The sequence below is a fragment of the Corapipo altera genome, unplaced genomic scaffold (genome assembly GCF_003945725.1).
Source record: "Corapipo altera isolate COAL_440 unplaced genomic scaffold, ASM394572v1 94, whole genome shotgun sequence".
In the NCBI taxonomy this organism is placed as follows: Eukaryota; Metazoa; Chordata; class Aves; order Passeriformes; family Pipridae; genus Corapipo; species Corapipo altera.
The window spans coordinates 22,296-46,355 of NW_020884950.1; the positions used below are offsets into that span (position 1 = coordinate 22,296).

Consider the following 24,060-nt stretch of genomic DNA (forward strand, 5'->3'; position numbering starts at 1 on the left):
CCACCACACCAGGTGCTGAAGCAGACCCCACAGTTCTGAAGAGTTCCTAGCTAAAGCTATGGTTTGGTGAGGATAAGAGAAAAAAGGGAAAAGCTTTAAGACAAGATGTATAAGAGATGATAAAGAGTTACCTTAAGTGTCACAGGACTGAGAAAGAGGTGGGTCAGAACTGCCAGAGGGGAGACATATATGCACACACAAAACACAAGGTCTGGGCTGGTAAGAGCCTTTTGGCAGTTACATGTCTAACTGAGGAGGCAGACTGTGTACATTTAGTGCAAGGGATAACGTCTTTCTAGGCACGAAGAGTTTTTCTAAGCTGGGTATTAAGAGAAAGCTAAGTCTATTCTGTATTTCCAAAAATACATGCTCGTGACTTAAAATTTGCAAATTTCAACCTTTAACACCATCAGAGTGACAACATTTCAACTCTTCTCAGCAGTCTTTTATTAACAGTAGAAGGGATTAAAGCCTGTATAACTGTATAAGCAGAGAAAACAATCACAGACAAACCTTAAAATTTATGATTTCAAATATTTTTCAATTACGAGACTTAATCTTGTTTAAATTAAATTTATGGTAAAGAATAAAGGTCAATATGTCTCACTTACTATGGATTCCAAAGAAACCATCGTCAACAGTAATTTCATCTTCTGGAATTAAAAGGAGGGGAAAAGAATAAAAAAAAATCTAATTAGTATTCACATTTTAAAAAATCATTGCCTAGTTAAATTAATTCTACTTTTCCACCGCACTTCTAAAAAGTGTATCTAAAAAAAGGCAAGAAAACTGAAACAGACAAAGAAGCATGTTTTTTGCAACCTTCTATAAAGATTTATCCCAACTTAGGCTTTTTCTTAGTTTCTGCAAAAAAAAAAAAAACCCAACAGTCAACACGCAGAATGCCACATTTTACCTAAAGTAATCTGAACTGAGAAGAGCAAGAAGGTTGCATAATTTTCTGGTTTGCTGCAGTATTTTACTGATATCTACATCCTACCAGTATCTAAGATGCTTTATTTGCCAAAGTAATGCCAAGGACATTAAAGTTTCTTGCAAACATACAAGAAAGTTACCCTTCTGCACATTTATAATTCAAGCTGTTAAATCAAGTTAGTCACGATTAAAATGCTTATTCTGCCCATGTGACAGAAACCAGCCTAGCATGAAATATTCAAAACACTCAGGTCACACTTACTTTTATCCTTACCCTTTCCAAAGCTTTAATAACTGAAATCTTAAGGCACTAAGTAAATTCACCAGCATTAACAGAACTGCAGTAGTCTAAACAAACCAGACATTTCTCAAAACATGTATCTTCACAAATTTTTGCCTCTACTGCAATTAATCCCATTTTTTTTTCCCCTAAGAAGAATCATAGGCCTGACTTATTTTTTAATAACCACAGCCAACAATTTAGGATCATAATGACCCAGTACTAACATACTAGGTTTGCTGCATTTTCTTAAAGATGAAGCATTGAGTACTACCTGCGAAAAAAAAAATACTCCTAACTATTTGGAATGAGATTATCTAAATTTAGAGAAAGTCTAGACCCTAGCAGAGGATAGGCTGCTTCTCTTGTCAGTTACTGACAAATATAGAAACAATCTTGCAGGAATAGAAAAACTACTAATTGAACTGAAATAAAAAGCAAAAAAAGGGGTGGGGGCAGGGGCAGGAACATGGTCATGGTTGTAGCCAGGTGAGGGTTGTCTCTTCTCCCAGGCAGATAGATACCAGTAAGACAAGAGGGCATGGTCTTAAGCTCTGCCAGGGAAGGTTTAGGCTGGATATTAGGAAGAAATTCTTTACAGAGAGGGTAATCAGGCATTGGAATGGGCTGCCCAGGGAAGTGGTGGATTCTCTGTCCCTGGAGGTTTTTAAGATGAGACTGGATGTGGCACTTAGTGCCATGGGCTGGGAACCACAGCGGGGTGGATCAAGGGTTGGACTTGATGATCTCAGAGGTCCTTTCCAACCCAGCTGATTCTATGATTCTATGGCACTATTCATGATTAACAAACAGTTTCTTTAATACCACCTTCTTTCTAAAAGACATTATTTCAAATCATTAAGTTTTTTAATAGATGTGAACTCCTAAACGTGGAGGAAATACTTTTCATATCCTAGAAAACACATTGCATAAAGCATGCCATCCCATAGCAGCATGAGAGATCTAAACTACGAGCTACTTTCAAAGGTTATTTCAGTCTCTCTTACAACTCCAGCTTTTTCCCTGTTCAGAAAAGCATTAGTAACTTCAAGTCTGCATGCCATCTTTTCTTCCAGCAAACTACATTTCCACTAAATAAGTCCATTCATGTTTCTATTTACATTAATCCATTTACTTAAGGAAGCCTTATTAAAAATCTTTGGTCTCAAGTTTCACTAATTAAATAGTACTTAAACAAAATCAGCAGTGACTTCACACCCTCCCCCCCATTTTCTCTAAAAAACATAATATGGATCCTTAGTCTCAAAGAATTAAACTTACAGAAAATTATTACAATTCCAAATTAATAAAAGAACAACCCACATAATCTTAAGGATGACAGCAAAGAATTTCAAATCCACTCCATTTTTAAGCCACTTACGTATACTTACATTTTGAGAGTAAGGCCCATGTTGTGCAAAGAAAAAGTCTATACCTCCCACACATTAATTAATTTAAATATTTTAAAACTATAGTTATCAATCCCTCTAAACCAGTGTGCAGCATATTAGTAATCTTATGCATATGCCTCAAACAGATGCAGTTGATGCCCATACCTAAAGGGGTAATTGATCGTGGTTGCAGATGAGTCTCCCACGTGTGAACTATGACTTCGCAGGGACCATCGATAGTCTGTAATTTAAAAGTTAAATGTCTGCAATAATTTCTTTTTTTTTTTTTTTTGTTATATCTGATTTTCTACCCATGAAGCTGTTTGGGATGGTCATGAACTCAGCTTAGAGACTTAAGGAAGAAAAAGAGGAAGGAGAAGAAAGAGAGGGGAACGGAGAGAGAGAACAAAAGAGAAAGAAAGAAAACAGATCAGGATTCTTATCCCTGCAACTGCTGATGGCACTACCTGATGTGTTGCATTTACATATGAGAAAACTTGTGACAGTGTGACACGTTGGAGAAGTTACACGGAATTATTAAATCTGAACTGCTTACAGCTACTCCACTGGACTACTTTAGCGTCTCTGAACTCATTAAGAGTGCTTGTTTTTTTCTCAAGATACTACAGCAACAGCTTATGAAAAAACATACTCCACATCTACAGTTCCAAACAGCATTCAGCATCTACTCATGCAGGTAGCAGTTGCAGGGGTAGGTTCTCCTTCAAAATTTCCCTGACTAATTCAAAGTCTATAAAACACAGTTATTTCAGTTGTGGTACAGAAGAACAAATTATTTAGCATCTAATTAAAACATAAATACTTGATCCAATCAGCCAGCAATGAAGCCCCTGCAGTCTATTCCAGTTGGAGCAAGATAAATTAGATTCTTTCATTTAAAAAAAAAAAAAAAATTACTGTCCACCAGAAGAGTACATTTGTTGACAGACACAGCCAAGACTCAGACAGATAACCAGAACAGTAACTCAATCTCTTCTTTCAGAACAATTTAAGTTTGAAAAAGCTTTCTAGGTTAAAGCTTTCAAGTAACAGCCACTTAACAGAAAGAACACACCTGATTCTCAGCTCAGTCACCCTAAGAAGTTTCCCTTAGCAGGGTGTGGTTGTTAGTATCAGATGTAAAAACCACCCTCAAATATCTGCAGTTTGTCATTTTGGTGTTTGGGCCTAAGTAACTCTTGATTTCCAAAAAGACTTGCTTCTATTGCCAAAGTCTTGCAAGCTTCAATTCCAACTTGCCCCAGTACTTCAGCTTCTTATTTAAATACATGTCAGATCCACAGGGACATCCAGACAAGCTTCAAACTCAGCAGTATAATTACAAAGTACCATAATGCTTTGTTACATTACAGCTCACCTAATAAATCCTTTACAAGCAGATGGGATTTCCTGATATATATCGAACACATTTAATCTACCACGTTTTTGGATGAGTTAACAACAAATGGCAAATATCTAAAAAGTGCTCAGTAAGACAGGTTTACTCTGAGTCTTAGCTAAAGCAATTTTCCTAATGAGTTCAGAGGCATCCATACTTATGGGTCATGTCAGACTAAAATACATATGCTTCAAGTTATGTTTTAAAGACAGAATGCATGTAAATGTAAATAAATAAGATGATACTGTGGCTTTCAGTTTATTCCTGTTACAGGGCAGTTTTAATTCGCATTTTCTCACAGCTGCCACAATGATCACCCTTAGGATATCTAGAAAAGTAAACGATCAGAAGTTTCTTTCCCCTTCTTTCACGGCACCTTCACACTTGCATGTTGCAATCATAGTTTCTAAAGCTGAAATCCATGTTTGCCAGCAGGGAGGCTGCCTTTTACTAACACCATGCAGGCATGCAAGCTCTCCAACAGCAACTCCCATGAACACACACAGAACCTGTAGTTTGTGAACCTGGGGAATGCAAGTCAGTCCTAACATGGATTAAGTTGTTTTCTTCAAAAGGTTTTTTTCCTTGTAAAAACCCCCAACATATTGTATGAAAATACCAATACCAGTTTATTTCTTACACTACTGTAATTGTCCATTTTAATTTTATGTTCTAAAACAATGAATGAGAACTCAAATAACATCATCTCAACAATAAGCACACCATGCTGGACACATTCAGCAAAATTTCATCTCCTGAAAGGAATACAGTGGACTGATTGTGCATTTAATCCCAGGAACCCTCAACACTTTCCATACTAAGAAGAGCCAAGCAAAGCTACCTGGAAAAAAAGGGCAATGGATTAGAGAACAGGCACAGACATGACCAAGAACCCTCTCAATCCCTGCTCAGATTCTCTCTATATTTATAGGCATTTAAATAATGTTTTAATTACACATAACAGAAGCCATTGTTACAATGAGGTTAAAATACTGATGTAATTTCAGTGGCATATACTGACCACATTTGAAAAGCAGCCCAGTTCAGTAGCAGGAGTAAATGATGTGTCATCAATATTCATAGCATGGTACTGTTACCCAAAAAGAGATTCTCTGCTGGGACAGTCTTACAAGGGCATCTATCCAAATATCACATCAAGCATCTCAGTGGGCAGTACACTGAGATTATATTATAGTAAGTGGCACCGTGTGGCATGGATCCTTTTCTACTAATACAGACTTTTTTTTTTTCAAAAGCAAACACAAAGATCACGTTGCTTGATTTTGATTATCCGAACATCTGGTGCAATTTTAAAGCTCTTAAAGGACACTCAAGAGTTTTCTTTAAAAATCCAGCCCTCTAACATTATGAGAAGCCAGGGCCTCCCCAGTAGTCATTAGACACTTCTGAAATTAAGGGTAAAATGCTCATCTGGCATAATGTTCCAGGGATTCAAAGCAACCTGATGCACAATCTGCATGAAGTGCTTGGGTGATCAGTATAATTAAAAAATTAAAACACTCCCATGAATGTTTAAAGGATAATTTAGTAGTTCAGTTCCAAAGTTCCTGATTCAAGGCAACACAATACAGTAGGCATTAGGGGGGGGAAAAAAACCAAGAAAAAACAAATCTTAAAAACACCACACAAATACATTTATCCAACTGCACTTTACTGATTAAAATAATAATCTACTTCGAGAGTATGAAACAGCTAAATTAGACTTAACTGCTGATGTTGCATTTCTGACAAAAATCTCTCTGGATTTCTGTACCACGTAAGAGACAATAATTCAGCAAAGAACTAAACAATTAACAAAGCCATTCAGCCATCATAACTGACTTGCAAGGCAACACCACATGTAAGTCACCTGCCAGGAAGTCCTGAGCTAAACAGAGATTTTATAACTCTAGTATTTTGTAACAGTTTAACACACAATCTGCTGTCTCAGCACAGTCATGGCAGAGGTGTTCCTTTGTTATTATTAGGATAATAATGGTTATTAATCTAGGAAAAGCAATTCTAAGGCATTCTTATATTAAAGAAATTACTGAGTCTAGGTCTAAGTTTCACCTTTGTTACTTACAGTCCAGGCATTAAACAGATTTATTTACTTACATTAAAAAAAAAAAAAGTAAATTTAACTCTCATTTGAAACATCTATAATTAAGCAGCATTCTCACAAGTGTGAAAAACATTCCCCAATCCAGTTTTTAAAGTCCTGCTACATGCACAGATATTTTACACTTGTCTTTAAAAGAAATAACCCTAACCTTGCATGCTTATTTACTGTGGGAAAAACAAATACAGAACAGTTTAACAGAATAAGGTATGTTCCTTACTAAGGTTTTCAAATATGCTTCATGCAAATGATGCATGTAAAATTATTCTCCTAAAACATAAGATATAAAGAAGACAAATTCCAAACAAGGGCGTTTTGGGGTGTCTTGCTCACACCTTTCCATATACCCCCCCATCTCTGCCTCTACAACAAACAGAAGATATGTGTAGAAGAAAACATAGGAAGATGTTCACAGTGAGCTAACTGGTACCCAGACTATGTTTAAGGAAAGAACAAACCTCAAGCAAAATAGCTACTGTCTTATTTCATCAAGTGTATGCATTTATTTTTCTTTTTAAATGCTTAAGGGGATTCTTCTGTTATCATCAAAATATTTACAGCACAGTAATGTCTCCCAACATACAGGAGCCAAGACCTGGCACCAATTTTATAATAAAATGTTCTTTGTATATATATTATTTGTACTCATGCAAAAATTCTATTAATTTTAATAAATTTTTTTTAAAACTGCTCCATTTATAAAACTATAATTATGTTAACACCAACATGCTTCAATGCAAACAAACTAAACTTCCCACTACATCATACTATCCTTCAAGTATAAAAATATACAGAGATCAAATTATGGCTTTTTTTAAAGGGTGGTGAGAAAAATACCTTTTTTTTTTTTTTTTTTAATAAAATGTCAATAATTCTACCTGTTTTCACATCTAGTCTGTAGCAATATTATGGATCATATGGGAACTAAAATTTCTCTGTGTAAACATGTATCACCCTCATCTTTGCCACCACATCCAACTCAAGCACCTTCACAGATGCAGCAGCTATAGAAGGGAACACTAATGTCAGCTGGATCTGTCTTCAGCATGATTTATTCAGTTATGTGATGTCAAATTCATATACTCAGACTTCAGTATATGTTAAAGATTACACATGTATCTGTTATTCTATTACAGACCATGACACACAAAAATTGCACTGATATAAAAAGTTAACAGTGTTTGAGAGATCATATATTGCAAGGAGATTAATCACATGCAATGGCTAATTAAAAAAAAAATCAGTGAAATAAAAATATTCTGAATAATTTAACTTTTTTTTTTTTTCCTTATCAGATCTGGTAAAGTTCTCTGTATACTGTCTCATCTGCACTATACTGTGCATGATATTCCTGTTAAAAGCAAATCCTACCTTTTCATTGTTCTTCAAAAATTTACAGAAAGTGGAAGAAAACACTGTATCTGGACTTCTTTTCTTCAAAAGACTTTATGATACAAGAAATAAGGTCCTGTGCACTTAAGAGGTACAAGCTAAATGGATAACCCTGTACCCTGGCAATTCACACACTGTGCTTTGGAGGGTGGTTTTCATTTTTTCCTGCTTTTTATACACAGTAGCTCTTTATGCTGGTATTCCATAAAATTCATACTTACCTTGGCAGACTCTGCATCACACGGTACATAAAGTGTGCACGATACAGAGCACCTACTTAAAGAAACACACTCACCAATACATATTGTAAACTTTTTCAAATGGTAAAACAGAAATGGTATTGTCTATGAGTACATTTTCTGCCGATTTCTCGCTAACTGCTTTTTTCTAGTGTGCTATTGCTTACGTTTTAAACTTACGGACATTTGCAAAAAAAATATAAAAGGTCCCGTGAGAGCTGCTAGGCTGTAAGAATTAATCTACTTTTGGCCCTATAGTGACCTCAGGAAATCTATTACCAGCCTTCCTTTCTTTTGCCTCAAAGTACCAATTTAAATATCAGTTTCAGATTAGATTATTTCACATGCTGTAATGAAAAAAAAACCAGAATTGTGTTTCGTTTGAAATTAGTATCCTTCACTGAAATGATACTTCTGTCAAATATTTTTTTCAGGGAAAAACAGGCTAGTACAGCTGAGAAAAAATTTCATGCTCTTGACAGTAATTTGAAATATTTAAAAGGTACAGATGAGATGATTCTATAACTCCTTTGCACATTTAGCTACAGCCTTCATAATCCCAATTTCAATGAAGAGCTACAGCCCAGGGTGAACAGCTACAGGATATTAATAGAATAAGAAAGACAGCAAAGGCAGCTGCTTAGTTACTACTTGTTATTAAGAAAAACAGTTAAAGAGTAGCTGCTTATTTTCCCAACTTAGTCCAACGTTTTTCTGGACGCAGTCACATCTCATCTGGAAAACTTCTCCCTACCCTAGTGTGATCTTTACAGACCAGGATACTGCCACGTACATTCAACTCTAATTCACATACATTCAGGTCACATGCATCTTTTACATCAACACCTGTAAAAACACATCTGTGTCTGCCTCAGTTTTTTTTCCCCTCCAAGTCATGCAGATACCTATATACAAACATACAGAAAACACTGGGATGCCCTGCTCCTTGTTCCACCTTTTCACTCCAAGAGATTAATGTGTTAACTGTGCAGTACAAAAGCTAGTTAATACTCCTCATGCTTCACAAAAAAAAAATCTGCAGTGATTTTAAAAACTGTAGTAATTAGGCAAACTTAAATACACCTCCTACACTAACCATTTTTCTCCTGCTACCACTTGCTTCCATGCTAGAGATCCTTGCCCTGCTGTAAGTCCATATTCAATTCTAACTATGAGAATCTCACCATGTCATTTTAAGCTTTAATAATATCAGGTGTATCTTTAGGACTGAATTTTTTAATACACTAACGCTGGTAAAAGAGAGAAGCCAATTAAACAAAACTAATTGCAGTTAACAGCACGTGGTTATGTATTTCCAGAATTGAACTGCTTGTATTGCCACAACTGTTTTAACGTTTCATATGTTGCAATTTAAGATTTATTTCTAAAAAAGCCTCATGTTTAACTCAGGAAATCCTTTTTACTTCAAATAAGGGAATTTTTACTAGGGATGAACCAACTTAAAATAGAAAAAGTTGTACATACCTTAGGTTCTAGGAAGTATCCTTTAAAATATCGATACTGAACAGGAACTCCTCTAGGAAGCTCTACAGCAACTTTCCATGATTGACTGTGGAGAAAAGAATAAACAAACAAACACCGAACAAAAAAGTTTAAAAATACAGCCTAAAAGCCACCTCAGATGTATGTCTAAGTGATATTCTAAAATAAAAATCTAGTGTATTGCTGAAGGAAAGTTATTACAAGATAACTTAGCCAAACATGAACAAAACACAACAAATACTTAGAACTGAAACTGCTCTTTTTAAACTACGGATCCGAAGTGCGCTAACAGAGTGAGAACTTCCATCCTCATTTAACAGATGGGGAAAACACCATGAAATAATTCAGAGACTCGTCCAAGATCACACAGCAAGTCACTGACAGAATTATAAATACATCCTGCAAGCCCTGTTTTCCTGAATCATACCAACTGCAATAGGGTAGCACCATTGTAAGAAAATACTGAATTTCTTGCTGCGTTTAAACTTTCTTCATATACACTCATGCTTATACACACATCTTCTAAAAGTTCTATTTAAAATTAGAGTTTGCTTAACCTTCAGTCTTCTCCCATCGATTTATAGCCATAATAATAACTCATTTATAGTGTTTACTTTCTTTTTAACCTATATCTCCTATATATCTCCTATAATTTGCTGTATAGTTATGGGACTGAGAATTATACCACAGTAATTTCCTATTCAAAATACCTACAGCTAAACTAGTGAAATGCCAGCCACAACAGCAGAAGCAACATCCGTAACTAGAAGAGCACACCCAAGCCAAAAGTTTTCTTAAACACATTCTTAAGCATCCAAAATGCTCAAGGGCAACACAAGAAGTTCTGGAATTTTACTAGCAGCACATGTAGCTCAACAGTTTAGAAACACAAAATCAGAATAAATTTGTTGCTCCAGAACTTGAGCTGCTTCAGATGGAACAAATAAAAAATAACTAAAAAAAGAAAGATAAGGGGAAAAATACAAAACCAGAAAACCCCACGCCAACTTACCGATCGATAGTTTGGAGGACCACAGCAACTTGTGGATTCCAATTTCCCAAAGCACTGCAGCTCCCACATATTGCAAAAACCTCTCCTACGGGAAAAAAAACAACAGAAAATAACTCACAGTTATCATTACTCCAGTATATATGGCATTAATAAGTACAGCCTACACAGTCAAACCTGCAGATATTTTAAACATACACACCATAAACACCCATCTAAAATTCCCTTTTTTCATTTCAGAGAGGAATTTTCCCCAACCCAAAACTAGAATAGCTTTTTCTTCACCATCATAAGGACCTCACTGAGAGAGGGACTACTGACAACCCCAGCCCTTAAAAGGGTTGGCTTCCAGATTGTTGTGAACTAATACTGTTCAAAATTCTCTGGAAATGCAGCAGGTAGATTTTCACTGTAAAATGTTTAATGTAAAGATAATGCAGTTTTTCCCCAGATACTCTGTATTTTTAACCCATATACAGATACACACACAGTACTAAGTAACCTACTTTCCAAAAACGCAGTTCTCTCAAATTCACACCAACAATTTAGAAAGCACAAACAGGAGGTTGCTAGCATTATTCCCAAGGCAACACATCCAATTAATTTGATTCCCAAGAGAAATAAAGTTAATTTTGCTGCTATGCTTTCAGCTTTCATTGGATATAAAAATGTAACACTGTTACACAAAAAAACACAAATGAAATTGTCACACTGTGTGCATCTTAGTGCATGCATACATATACAGAGGGAGAATCTAAAAGATTGTAATAGTATATTTCATTCTGGCATATCCCAGAATTAAAGTTAACACTGCAACTTACCCTTGTTTTTAGTATAAAACCTGTATGTATCAGACTGTAAGAATGACAACAATGACATATACTAATGGAAAGGATAGATTTGTATTTTGCTCTTACAGGGTTTCAACAAGATTTTTAGACACAAGAAAAAAACAATCTGTTGCAGAATGAGCAAATGTTAAGTTTTAAAGTATATTTAGGCACCACAAAAGAATGATACAAGTATCTATGATGGTTATTTCCTGTTCTTAAAGAGGGGAAAGCAGTAGCAATAGTGTTGGAGCCACAATAATCTATACATACAAAGTAGACAAGCTATATGCAACAAATGTACACTAGCTTTTACTAAGCCACATATCGTAGCTGGAACTTCAAAGTCCAAAATAAGTCTGGAGGAAGTCCTTATGCCCCTAAAATTGTGTCCATTCTTTCCAATTAAACTAATAAGAGAAATCACCAGGAGTGTTTATGAAAGAAACCTCTGCAGGTCCAGGGGTTGGGAAAAAAAAAATCTACAAAAGCCAAAAATTAAGTAAGGTAATTTGTTCCTAAAAGCAGCTTACTGAAGTAATTTTAGATAACATCTTGAATTCCAATCCTTTAAAAAAAAAAAAAAATTCCATTGCAATTCATTAGAAAAAAAAGCCCAAGCTTTCTGGATGTTCACTGTAGGCATACAAATGCAGACAAAAATCTGCATTATGAGTATACTTACTATGCAATTCACTGCACACAGTTGCCTGTGTCAGGTGCTTTCCCTTTTCCACCCTGTACTGAGGCACATGATGTTTTGCTTTTGCAGGGAGGAGATAAAAGGGGGGAAGGAAGACCACCTGAACACCACACAGGTAGAATTTCTGACCTCAGATATTAAAAAGAAGCAAAAATTCTTTTAATATCCCTTTAAAATAGCCATGCATTCATCTTAGTGTAAACACCAGCCAACCTTTGAAGTGTCATCTAAATGATATTCCTCTTAACAGGAGCCAGCTAGAATAGTTTTCCAGCCTTCTGTTCTAAACAAACATTCAGTAACTACCTCTCACTCAGTAAGGTACAACACACAAAGGCAACATTTGAGTATGATACAGAGACACACCTAAACTGCCTTCAACAATTACACTGAGGCTGAATCAGGATTTATAAAACTGCTTAAATTATCTCAAGTAAAGGCACAAGTGAAATGCATGATGAACTGCCTTTTCATAGGCAATTCAAAACACGGTGGGGTTTGCTCTGGTTTTTGTGTTTTAAGCTCGGGGGTTCTAAACTTCTTCCCTCCCCTTGCCAGGGAATCAAAAGCTGCTACTGGCAGAGCTCCTTCAGCTGCAGCAAGGGAAGCTTCTCTAAGCTTTCTGCCCAGTCCCAAAGCTTGCAACAGCTCCACTAATGTTGCAATCTGCCTGTTTGGGCCAGCTGTGTGGGGGCACAACTTCTGTGTGGAGTTGGGAGCTAGAAGCTCCCTTCCTTATTTCATAACAGCTAATCTGCCACCAAGCAGTCTCTTGATATGGGACTGTGTCCTGATGAAGAGCTAAAGGAGCCACAAGCCAGTAACCAGTGACCGACTTCCTTCTGCTAAAATAAGGCAAAAAGAAGCACTCAATGACACAAACATGCAAAAGCCTGCACACCAATGTGTTGGGCTTCATCACCAATGTTGACTCCAGAGGTGGTCTGGCTGAAGGAAGCAGCAGTCAGAGCACCATTCCTGTGCTGGTGATGCCTTTTTATCCTGTTAGCCCTGGAGTCACGAGCTTTGACATCAATGGTAAGAGACAGTGATCAGGACACAGGGAGCGTGTTTAGTGCTCAAAGTGAGGCTTTTTAATCTCACCAACTAACTACTCACCATAGTGATCTGACAAAATCAGCATCTGACATTTCTAAATAAACTGGAAATTTTGCTGCTTGTAGAAATGCTGACAGTTCTGAAACTTGCCTCTCTTCTTTCACAAGACTGCATCTTGCCACTGCTGCATCTCAAAGCTCTTCTCCCAGGTCAAAACCAACAATATCAATACTGTCATAAGGAGAAGCAACCTTCTGTGTCACTTCTTTACACTACACATGTGATAAGTATTTCCACATAATTCTTCATAAACAGCTGCTGAGGTGGGATCTAGTTCTCACTAACCCTACTTTTTCTTGCAGATATTGTAAGTACAAGAAAAAGTTACTTATCCAAAGTCAACTTTGTTAGTGACAATGTCATCACAACTGTGGAAGCAACAGTGCGAACAGGACAAACAGAGCATAGCTTGCAATACTCCATTGTACAGCCACACCTGTGCTTTATAGTCACATTTGATCTAAGGCCAGTATACTCTTTAATTTTAAAGTTTTCTCCAGAATGCTGTAAAAGCAGTACTCCTTACTAAAGGCTTTATGTCCACATCGTGTGTCAGTTGGAGGAACACAGGGCAGATGTCGAAACTTCTAAAATGTTTTTATCATTTTCTTCCCCACCAACTACAGTAGACACTTATGCCATCTGGTATTTAGCTGCCACAGGAATTTTGCCAATCTGTACATGCTCCCACATTCATCTGCTTCTGTAAGGCAACCATCAGTTACTTTTTGGTGAACTTCCGTGCTGGATTTGGCTGGGGTAAAGTTAAATTTTCTTCATAGTAGCTAGTACAGACTATGTTTTTAATTTGTCATGGAAACAGTGCCAATAACAGAGGGATATTTTGGTTAGTGCTGAGCAGTGCTCACAGCACTAAGGCCTTTTCTGTCTCTCACTCCACCTCACCAGAGAGGAAGCTGGTGGTACACGAGAAGCTGGGAAGGAACCCAGCTGGGACAGCTGACCCCAGCTGACCAAAGGGATATTCCAGATCATACAACACCATGCTCAGCAATAAAAGCTGGGGGGAAAAGGAGGAAAGGGTGGACATTTGGAGTTACAGCATTTGTCTTCCCAAGTAACTCTACATGTGATGGAGCCTTGCTTCCTTGGGCATGGCTGAACACTTGCCTGCCCAAGGGAAGCAGCAAGTGCATTCCTTGTTTTGTTTTGCTTGCATGCACAGCTTTTGCTTTCCTTATTAAACTGCCTTTATCTCAACTCATGAGCTTTTTTTTCTCTCCTCCATCCCACCAGGGGAAAGTGAGCAAGCATCTGTGTGGAGCTTAGTTACCAGCTGTGGTTAAACCACAACACCTTTCTTCAAAGTTCCTAAGATGAAGGTCAACATAAATAAGCACAATTTATAAATGCTAAATCTCTTGATCTGATACTTTGTGTTCCTCATTTCAGTTACAGAAGTTATTTTACACATTTTTGCATAGATAGAATACTGAATGAAGCTGCATATTCTTTCTGTCCTTAACTCCTAGCAGAGTTTGTATCTTGTGAGAACTTTCAACAAGGATGCAGACAGAATAAAAACCACATCACATAAAATAAAATACACATCAATGTATGCCTGACTGTCATGGTTCAGAACACAAACATTCATTTCCATGGAATAAAAAGGTTCTAGAGACAGAAGATTTTAAACCAATCATAACTATTTCGGTTAGCAGCAAAATCTCTAGCACAGTATGAAATTGTTGGGAGAAGGAGGTAAAAATTATTTCCCAGCTCTCACTTTCAAATTCCTATGTGAAATTCCTTAATTATTTTATTTTAAAATGACTTATTTTGATATTTGAACTGACATGTTCTTTAACCTCTGAGGAAAACAGACAAGACAGCCTTTGAACACTCTACTATTAAGTTTTCTTCTAGGTAAACCATACATAAAAGAAAGCATGATTTGGGTACCTGGTTCTGCTGTTCCTTTTACTTCAAAAGTCACTTGAGAAGAGGTCATATTTGCAGAACTTTTGTCTTAGGATAGCTGAAATCTCCTATAGTGGGAGGAAAAAGACACTACATTTCAGGAACAATCACTACATCTATTCCTGTCCTAAGTAAGAGGAAACATTAATCCCGCCACTTACAGGGCAGAAAGCCACTAGTGATATTACTGTTTGAATGAGCAGTCAAAACACAAAGCTCTTTAAAACCAGCAGCAGACCCAGAAAACAGCATCCAGCTGCAGAAGACACTGTTGCAACACTGGTGCACGCACACACACACACAAAAAAAAAAAGACTACTAAATCAAATACTGCATGCAGGTATCAGTATCATGCAGCATTCATCAGTATTCAGCTGAGATTTTTAAAAACTCTTTTTGACTAATTTTGCTCCCAAAGAGGCCACTGGAAGTTGTAAGACGTTTAATATTATGATCTTTGGCAAACAGTAACTTCTGTCTCATCTGTGCTATTCTTCACCATCCCCTCCAAGTTTTCCCAGAGAAGCACTACAGTTACTTGTTCATCACCGTGGACTCTGCTCCCCTACTTCCAGCCTTTCACATGAATCACCAGCAACTAGATGCACCAAACAGTCTTCAAAACAGCACCTTAGGCCTACAGCCTCTGTAGCCAGGGCAGCAGCTGGAGGATTGACCCTGCTTCAGTTTTCTTCTCCAGTACACAACAACTCGATGGAAAAACCCCTGGCAGAATCCCACTCTCACCGTTACAGCAGAAACACAATTGATGTAACATATCCTTTTATATTATTTACAGAAGTAGTAGTCATAGCACAGGATGTTGCCAGACTGTCATCACTCAAGTATATTCATTTGGACAGGGGCTGCAAAATAATTATACTAATTACATGCAGAATTAACCTTTGCAAGGTCTCAACTAATCCGTTTCTTTACATCACTGGGTGGGGGGGCTTTTTATTTTGTTTGGGTTTTGTTGGTTTTTTTAAACAAATCAAATACAATGTTTTTATTGCCATTTTTGAGCAGGACAAAAAGCACTTAATTTCAGTACAACGTTGGTCAGCAATCCTTTAGTAACAGCTTTAATTATGATATCAAAAAGAACTAATGACACTAGAGAAAAATCTGCCTTTTATCAGCTCTAATATAAGCCCTTGCCTTCAAAGGGCACAGGACAGCTTAACAGATGCCTTGAAAGCAAGAAAAGATAAAGGAAGTCAGATACCAAACACTAAAAAAAAAAAAAAAAAAAAAAAGCTCATAATCAAACCTCATTCCTTGTGGGCAATCCAAAAGTTATTGTAGACATTTAAACTTCAGACCTTAACTGTTGCTTCTGGATCTTTTCCTACTCTTCCTCTAACTATGGTTGCCTTTATATTTCTTTTTTCTCCTACCTTCTTTCCCTCTCCATGTCAAGAAAGGTGACTTTTCAGTGGTAAAACGAGAGCAAGCAAATAGCAGTAATCCAGATATTTCTGGTCACATATTCCAATTCTGGATGTAGTCTTTTACAAGTAACATTGCTGCAAATGGCCCAGACTACTGAAGCTAGAAATAAGCACAGGAATTCCATGAAGGGGACACCCTCCAGGAACTCTGTCACGTGTGTGTCATTAGGTGATCTGTATGCAAAGTGACACATTCTAGCATTTATTTTTAGCAGTTATTTCTAGACATAGAAGCACAGCGTGTTTCAGTGCTGAAACTAAGACTGAACTCAAGAAACTGGTCTGGTAGGACAAAAATCTCAGCTTAATGCAGAGAATATGAATTACTGGTGTCATGCATTTATGAGGACACTGAATAGTTACAGCCTTGGCTGTGTTCAGCAACTGTCCTTGCTTGGACAACCTTTAACTGAAAAGGCAGAGGAACCAAAGGGGAGATGAAGTAGGCAAAAATGCCTTTCAAAAGTCTATAAAGCAGGTAAGTGAAAGCTGAAGCCTGCACCCAGTTCCCCAAAGCAAGAACATGCTTTTGTCTTGTAAAAAAACTGCTGTCTCCAAAGCCGATGCAACAGGACTCAAAATTAAACTTCACAAAAACCAGCATGTCTGTCCTACTGCAAATTAACTAACTACCTATCCATTCCTAGAGAAAAATCTAAAATCCTCTAAAGCCTGCAAAGCTTTTAGCCAGTCTCGTAAAAATTTTATGCACCTACCTAGAAGACAGTTGTGGACTTTTCTAAGCTACTTAGCAAAATAATATTTTTTCTATACAGCAGTAGTCAATCATAAGGAGATTTTGATAAACTCACTTTGTAAAATGGTCAAAATTCTACTCAAAAGGCATTTTCTCAAATACCTACTCAACCTACCCAAGGGATGCATATCAAGAGAAGAAAAATTCTACATCACCAAGTATGGGCATGATTTTTCTAGCAGAACTGCAGCTACAGGTATTGCACTTACATTCCCATTTAGGGTCAAATCACTACCTCTCACTCTGAAAAAACATCTTTTCCAGCAGAGCACTGTATGTAACCACAGAGCAAGGGACAAACAGATCTGCTTTTTGTTAAGGAATCAAGCCTGTGTCGTATATTATCATGCACTTATAACAGCATTCTGTACTTTCAAGACACGATGTGAACATATTTTACTTAGAGGGAAAACCAGCATAAGTTCAGCCATCTAGTTACTGATAGTTCCTGAGAAGAGGAAGTCATTTAATTCCCAAGAGGGAAAGGCAAGAAACCTTAGACAATCAAATCCTCTAACCATGTAAGTGGTGTCAGGCATCTTTTAAACCTGATGCTTCTTCCTTCGGATTTTCAGCACTGCCTAACCAAAGAAGCTGACAAAGAATAACGAAATCCTCTCTGCTCCCCACACCTGTAAAGATGGATTTTTAGGAGAATGCAAAGAATCCTCAGCTCAAAGGGGTCGTGACATAACTGCCTGCTTAGGGGAACTGAAACAAATTCTAACAGTTACATTAAAAAGTAATAAGCAGCAAATATTAAAAGTCAATTGAGCAGACTGAGATCACCCAGGTAGATATTTATCAGCATTTCACTAAAAAAAATAAATTAAAATTGTTTCCCTACAGATCCTTGCTTTTACAACAGAACCATGTTATTTCCCCCAGTATGTCATAGTTCCACAGTTTCATACTCTCCTCCTTTTGCAAAGCAAACCCCTATCCTTTCCCAATCTCTAAAGGTTTCCCCATGAAGACTGTGACTGCACAGCAGCATCACCCTGAGGCCTGTGGGGGGACTGATCTGCCTTCAAAAGCTTGGCTCAGGTAACCCTGCCTCAACCAACCTCACTATAAAACAGGCTGCCTGCAAGGCTTCGAGATCTCTGCAAGACTTCCAGAGCAGGGGGTGAGATCAGCAGCCCAGCAGGCAGCATCACGTGCAATCTTGGTTCCCCTGCCACAACACAAAGCTCTCCTCACGGCCTTAAGACAGGAAGTAAAGCAACTGGTAATCTTGCTATTTCATTTTCAATTTTCACTTGCCTTCATACACCCAAAAGAAAAGCAATATAGATTTTAAGCATAGTATCCTGCAGGGTAAATAGCAGAGGGGAAAAAAAAAGTACTCCTTGTTCTAATATTGCCTGTAAAGGTCTCCTTTCTCCTCCTCACGGGCTCCTCAAGGAGTACAAGAGTGACAGGAGTAAATGTACTTCCCTAAATAATAAGGAACCCAAGCTCTGTCCTTTGATTCTAGAAGGGAACTAGAAAATGTAGGTAAGGAAGAAGAAAAAAGATGACATAACACAACCAACTAGTAACGTGTCACAAAGTATCACAGATTTCCTCTAAAATGAGGTAGTAAAGGTCATCACAGATGGGGAAGACCAAGATATTTTTTGGTTATAGTCTAAAATACACCAGGACATGGACCTAATTTATTAACTCAGAGCTTGAACCCTCTGGCTTACAGGTCTGGTGCTATATTAAAACCCTTCACAATCCTTCAGCTTTAGTGGATTATTCTGCCTCACCCTTAGCTTCCTTAACCTTTCCAATATCTTTTAAGAGGTATTGGCTGTTTGCTGTCCCGTATCTTATACATAGTTTTTCAGGGTCAGCTAAATACACCCCAAGTAATCTGGGACAGTCCTGGACTGTAACAGCCTCGCTTACAAACACTGAACAAATTTTAGTGTCATAAAAATTCATAGCAGTCATGAAACCAGATTACAGGTTTCAGTACAAGTGATATTTTTAACAGCAACTCAAAGAGGTCTGTGAGGCTGTGATTCCAGCGGCCTAAGGGCAATGTTTGAAACATCAAGATAAAAAAATACAGCTGACAAAGTATCTTATTAATAGGTGATTTTTTTTTTTAAGATATCTGGGTAAATAAATCTTTATAGGTACTTATGGCAATTTTTCAAAGGCAGTTAGACTATTAAAATGAGACAGCTAGGTACCCATGAGCCAGGAAATTCCTGGAATGCATTTTAATACTTTCAAACATCTGATTTTCAATGTAAGAATACTTTTAACCTCTGTACTACTGAATTTCCTTAGTTAGCTGTAAAAAAACTAAGACCATTGTATCAGGTCTGGCAGAGACAGAGTTAATTTTCCCAACAGCAGCCCTCACAGTGCTGTGCTTTGTACTGGTAGCTAGAAAGGTGTTGATAACACAGCAGAGTTGTGGCTACAGGTGACCAGTGCTCACACAGCATCAATGATGTCTCTCCAACATTCCTCACTATCACCAGTAAGCTGGGGGTGGGCAAGATCTTGGGAGGAGACATAGCCAGGGCAGCTGGACATCACTCGCTGATGGGAAGTGGAGAATAAAATCTTCTGTTCTCCCTTGCTTCCACGTGCATGACCTTTGCTTTTGCTTTAATAAACTGCCTCTTACCTTGACCCATGAGGATTTTTCCATCTTATTTTCTCCCTCCCTTGGCTGACCCACTGAAGAGATGAATGACAGAGCTGCTTAGTGGGCAACTGGCATCCAGCCACGGTCAAACCCACCCCCACCCACTATCTATGCACAAACAGGCTCTTTCATAATGTTAACACACATTTCATCACAGACCATGGTGCACAATCCTAGTACTGCAAAAAGTAAACATGCTAAATTATTTCAAAATATCACTCCACTTTTCTGCATATAAAAGGGCAATAACAAGAAGGCTGAAGTATTTTTGCTTTTACTTCTTTAATTTTAAGCAGACCTTCTCCACCTTAAAGGAATAGACTCATGAGACTTATCAACACCCAGGAGAGGTCCAACTCCAGCCTGAAGCAGGGGAAAGGTGCCACAGTCCCAGCCAAGTCATTTGACAGCTGGGAGCACACACTGATACAGCACACCAGAGCCCCGTGCAGCCTCCCTGATGAATCACGAATTTGAACACTGCCAAGCACTGACGGACAGAGGTACTGCACCTACATTTCACCTTCTTGAAAGCTGCGCTACACACAGCAACAGAAAATCCACCGTGCACCAGATCTGCTGCTGTGCTGAACAAAGAAGAGATACAAGCCTAAGACGTAGTTTTGTCATTTCTACTCACAGGCTTAGACTCTTGAGCAGAAAAGTATCAACTCGTGCAACTTCAGACTATAATATTTCAGTGATAACAAGTGAAATCCGATTAATCTTGTAGTACAAAGAACGGATTTTTTTGCTTATGGTTTGTCCTAACAAAGTGTCAGAATATCATAGAATACGTCTAAAGTAACAAATTAGGTATGTAAGAAAATTATGTAACAATAGTTGACAAAACCTGTATTTTAGTACAAGGTCAGAGGATATACTTGTCACTGTAACAACTGGAAGAGAATTTTTAGAAACAGCATTACAGTATCGACTCCTTCATTTTCACACAAACAACCAGAAGGTTCTTCCTGCCCTCCTCCTTCCTCCACCCCCCCCCCCCCTCCCGCACTTTGACTGCATGAGAAAGGACAACCAGAAAGTCAGCAGCTCTGTCATTCTGCATTGCAGTATTAACACTGGACAGAAAACAAACTTGCACAGAAGATCTGGACATGCTGTTCCGATTCAAAGGCTGAATTTTTACCAACAGGCTTATGCTGGCATTTAGAAAGCAAAAAAAGCCCATGTGCTGCTTCTGAAATAATACGTTAATACAGAGCAATAGAGAAAAAAACCTTCTCAGTATCAATTTAACTACCCATCTGCAGGGCCAAGTCAGCCCTCAGAATCAAGCAAAGACCCCTATCTGACACACCATGTTCAGTTATCATGCATCCACTTCATTTCAAGTAACAGTAAGTTAGTTGTTCTCAGCATTTTGCAAATACCTGTCCATGTATCAGACTCTTCCCTCTTAGTTACATCACAGCAGTTTTGCAAACTAACTTCTTGAGACAGACGGGGAACAGCTGGGGCATATTTGCAACTAAAGCAGAACAGCATCAGTTTGATTTGTCTTCGTTGAAGTGCTGTTTATTACTAACGTATGGCTGACAAGATCTTAGGCAGGTAGCAATTTAGCTCTTTGTGATCATGCTAACATTCCTCACTTAGGAATGACACGGACAAATAACATGTATAATGCTCCCCACAGCTCTCAACAAACCACTTTTTTTAAGGGGTTTCCAAATCCTGTATCCATTTTATGGAGGAAAAACATGTACTACTGAAAGATTAATTATGTGGCAGTTTAAACTAATAGTATCTATTCAAGACTAACAGCATTCTGGGTTGTTTTAAATATCCTCTATAGTTATTTTACAGGAAGCAGTGTGAGAATAGAAATACATATGACAAAAAATAATTTCACTTATCGACTGTTTCACTATTAAGGCATAAAATATTCTGGAGGTTAATCTCCATCTAACACTGCATGCTTTAATCAATTAAAGCACTAACACCCTACAAGAGGACTTATTGATTGAAAAGGAAAAAGAAAGAAAAATAGGAGAACGAATCCGTGCCTCGTTAGGATGCAGGTAACTTAAAGTTCGGATTAACTTTTAAAGTCTAGATTAACCTAGAACCGCCCCACTAGCGCCTACGGTAATAATCAAACCACAAGCGTCATCGGTGCGTTACTTTAGTCCGAAGCAGAGACAAAGAGCAGCGCTGAGCACACACCCCCACCTCCGGCGCCGCAGTGCGCCCAGCCCGTCGCACCTCGCTACCCGCACGGACAGTCGGACGGACGGACGGACGGACGGACGGACGGACAGTGACCGGGGGCTCCCCGCCCCACCGCGGGCCCCGCGGGAGGGAGGAGGCGGCACCGCGCCCCCAGGCCCGCCCCGTCCCGGTCCTTACATAATGCGGAACCCGCGGGGCCGCCCCGGGCCAGCGCTTTAGGCGGGGACGTAAATAAACAGAGCCGCGGGCCAAGCCGCGGCCACCGGGGACAGCCCGGCCCGGCCACCGCCTGCTGCCCCCCCCCGGGCACGGCACCCCCGCCCCGCAGCACCGCGGCCGCCCCCCGTCCCGCCGGCCCGGCACACTCCTCGGCCGCTCTGCTCCGAAGGACCTGCGGGCGATGTCCCGCTTCCCAAGCCACGCGCTCCTGCCCCCAGGTCCCCTCAGGTCTCAGCCCGCGGGACCACCTCTCTCCGCGCCCCCCCCTCGCACCGGGGCTCTCCGGTGGCTCCGCCCGCCCGCCCGCCGCGGCACCCGGTCGGCGGTGCCGACTGACCTGGGCCCCCAGTGCCTTTGTGCGGGGCTGCGGACGGTGCCGGCCCGGGCTCCCCGATCCCTCTGTGCCCCCGCCCCTCCTCCCGGGGCCGCCTGACGGCGCGGGGCAGGGAGGGCAGGACAGGGCAGGACAGAGCAGGGGAGGGGGCGGCACCGCCCCAACCGGTTCCAGCCGCCCCCCGCTCCGGCCGCGAGGGGCGGGGCCACAGCGCGGGATACCACGTGACCGACCGGCTGAGGGCGCGTCACTCGCCGACGCTCCGGACCCGCCTCCCCCGCCCCAGCCAATGGGAGAGCGGAGTCGAGACCGCGCCTGTTCCTCGACAGCACGGACGGGGCGTGAGGGGGCGTGTCCCGGCCGAAGGGGCGGGGCCAAGGCGGCGCGGTGAGTGCGTGGAGCGGGGCAGTGGCGGCTCCGCGGGGCAGCGGGGGATGAACGAGGCGGCTGCGGCCGCCTCCGCACGGGGCGCGGGGGCAGGGCTCTGCTCTACCCACCTTCCCCCAGGGCCAAGGACCATCCCCCCGGTACCCTTCCTCAAGAGCGAGCGGCACCGCTCCCCGTACCAGCTCTCCCGACACCGCAGCGCGCGCACCGACCTCCTTCAGCCTCCAGGCCTCCTCAGCAGCGCGCACCGACCGTCCCCTTGCCACCACCGCACCCCTGCTGTCGCCGCGGACTGACCTGGCCGAGCGCTCGCTGCGGGGCTGCAGCAGCAGCGGCGGCGCTGCCCGGGCTCCCAGTGCCGCCGCCCGGGCCCGGTGGCGTGGCCGGTGACCGGTTCCAGCTGCCCCCGGGCGAGCCGGGGGATGGGGCGGGCCGGGCGGTGACCCACGTGACCCGCCCCGGCCGACACGTCACTGCCCGCGAGCCCGGCACCGCCCCTTCCCGCTCCAGCCAATGGGGAGCGAGTGCGTGGGGCGGGAATGGGTTCCCTGGAAAGCCTTGGAGCTGAGGGGGAGGAGCGGGCAGGGAGTGTGGGAGTGCTCTCTGAGCGGAGCGGCGTCCGTGTGGGTCAGGGGAGAGCTCAGGCTGGGAGCTGGGCAGATGGCCCTGCTGAGGCGAGGGAGGTCTCTGCTGCCATTTTTCAGCCCTGTGAGGCCACGTTTACCTCAGTCTGTGTCCTCAGTTCCCAGCCTGGGAGCGGGAGGGCTGCCCTGAGGTATCGAAGGGGCAGGCAGCCTTTCCTGAGGGGTTTTTTGGTCTCTGTGGGTTTAATGGTGGCCGTCTATGTCTGGTTTTCACCTGTGCAGGTGTCCAGCAGGCTGCATGCTCCATTACCCACCAAAATGTAGGATGTCAGGAGCCAGTGTCCCCTGCCCCACACAGAGTCACAGAATATTCTGAGTTGGAAGAGACCCACCACAAGGATCATTGAGTCCAACTCTTAAAGTGAATGGCCTATACAGGAGATTGAACCCATGACTCTGGTATTATTAACACTGAGTCTTAACCAGCTGAGCTGATCTCAGGGTCAAGCATCTGTCCTGGGGCTCCCAGGAGCACCCCTGCTGCTGGGCAGGCTCTTGTCTCATTCTCCGTGCACATCTGGCTGCCCACATGCCCATCCACACAAACAA

General features: G+C 40.8%; 1 protein-coding gene across 8 annotated transcripts in view; it reads right to left on the reverse strand.

The window, feature by feature from the left end:
- GPCPD1 (glycerophosphocholine phosphodiesterase 1) overlaps positions 1–23,183 on the reverse strand; it is a 44,015-nt gene extending 20,832 nt beyond the window's left edge. Inside the window, exons 1-6 of one of the 8 annotated variants that reach the window (XM_027662980.1) lie at positions 23,165–23,183; positions 14,847–14,932; positions 10,275–10,359; positions 9,245–9,329; positions 2,773–2,848; positions 612–653 (exon numbers count right to left, since the gene is read on the reverse strand). In XM_027662980.1, the coding sequence (XP_027518781.1) occupies positions 612–653; positions 2,773–2,848; positions 9,245–9,329; positions 10,275–10,359; positions 14,847–14,895 (337 nt within the window). In that variant the 5' untranslated portion in view covers positions 14,896–14,932; positions 23,165–23,183. Of the gene's footprint in view, positions 1–611; positions 654–2,772; positions 2,849–9,244; positions 9,330–10,274; positions 10,360–14,846; positions 14,933–21,879; positions 21,899–21,921; positions 22,046–22,483; positions 22,595–23,079; positions 23,099–23,164 lie in introns of those variants that run through there. The other 7 variants (XM_027662981.1, XM_027662975.1, XM_027662974.1 and 4 more) reach the window with 7 other exon arrangements.
- Positions 23,184–24,060: the final 877 nt, after the last annotated feature.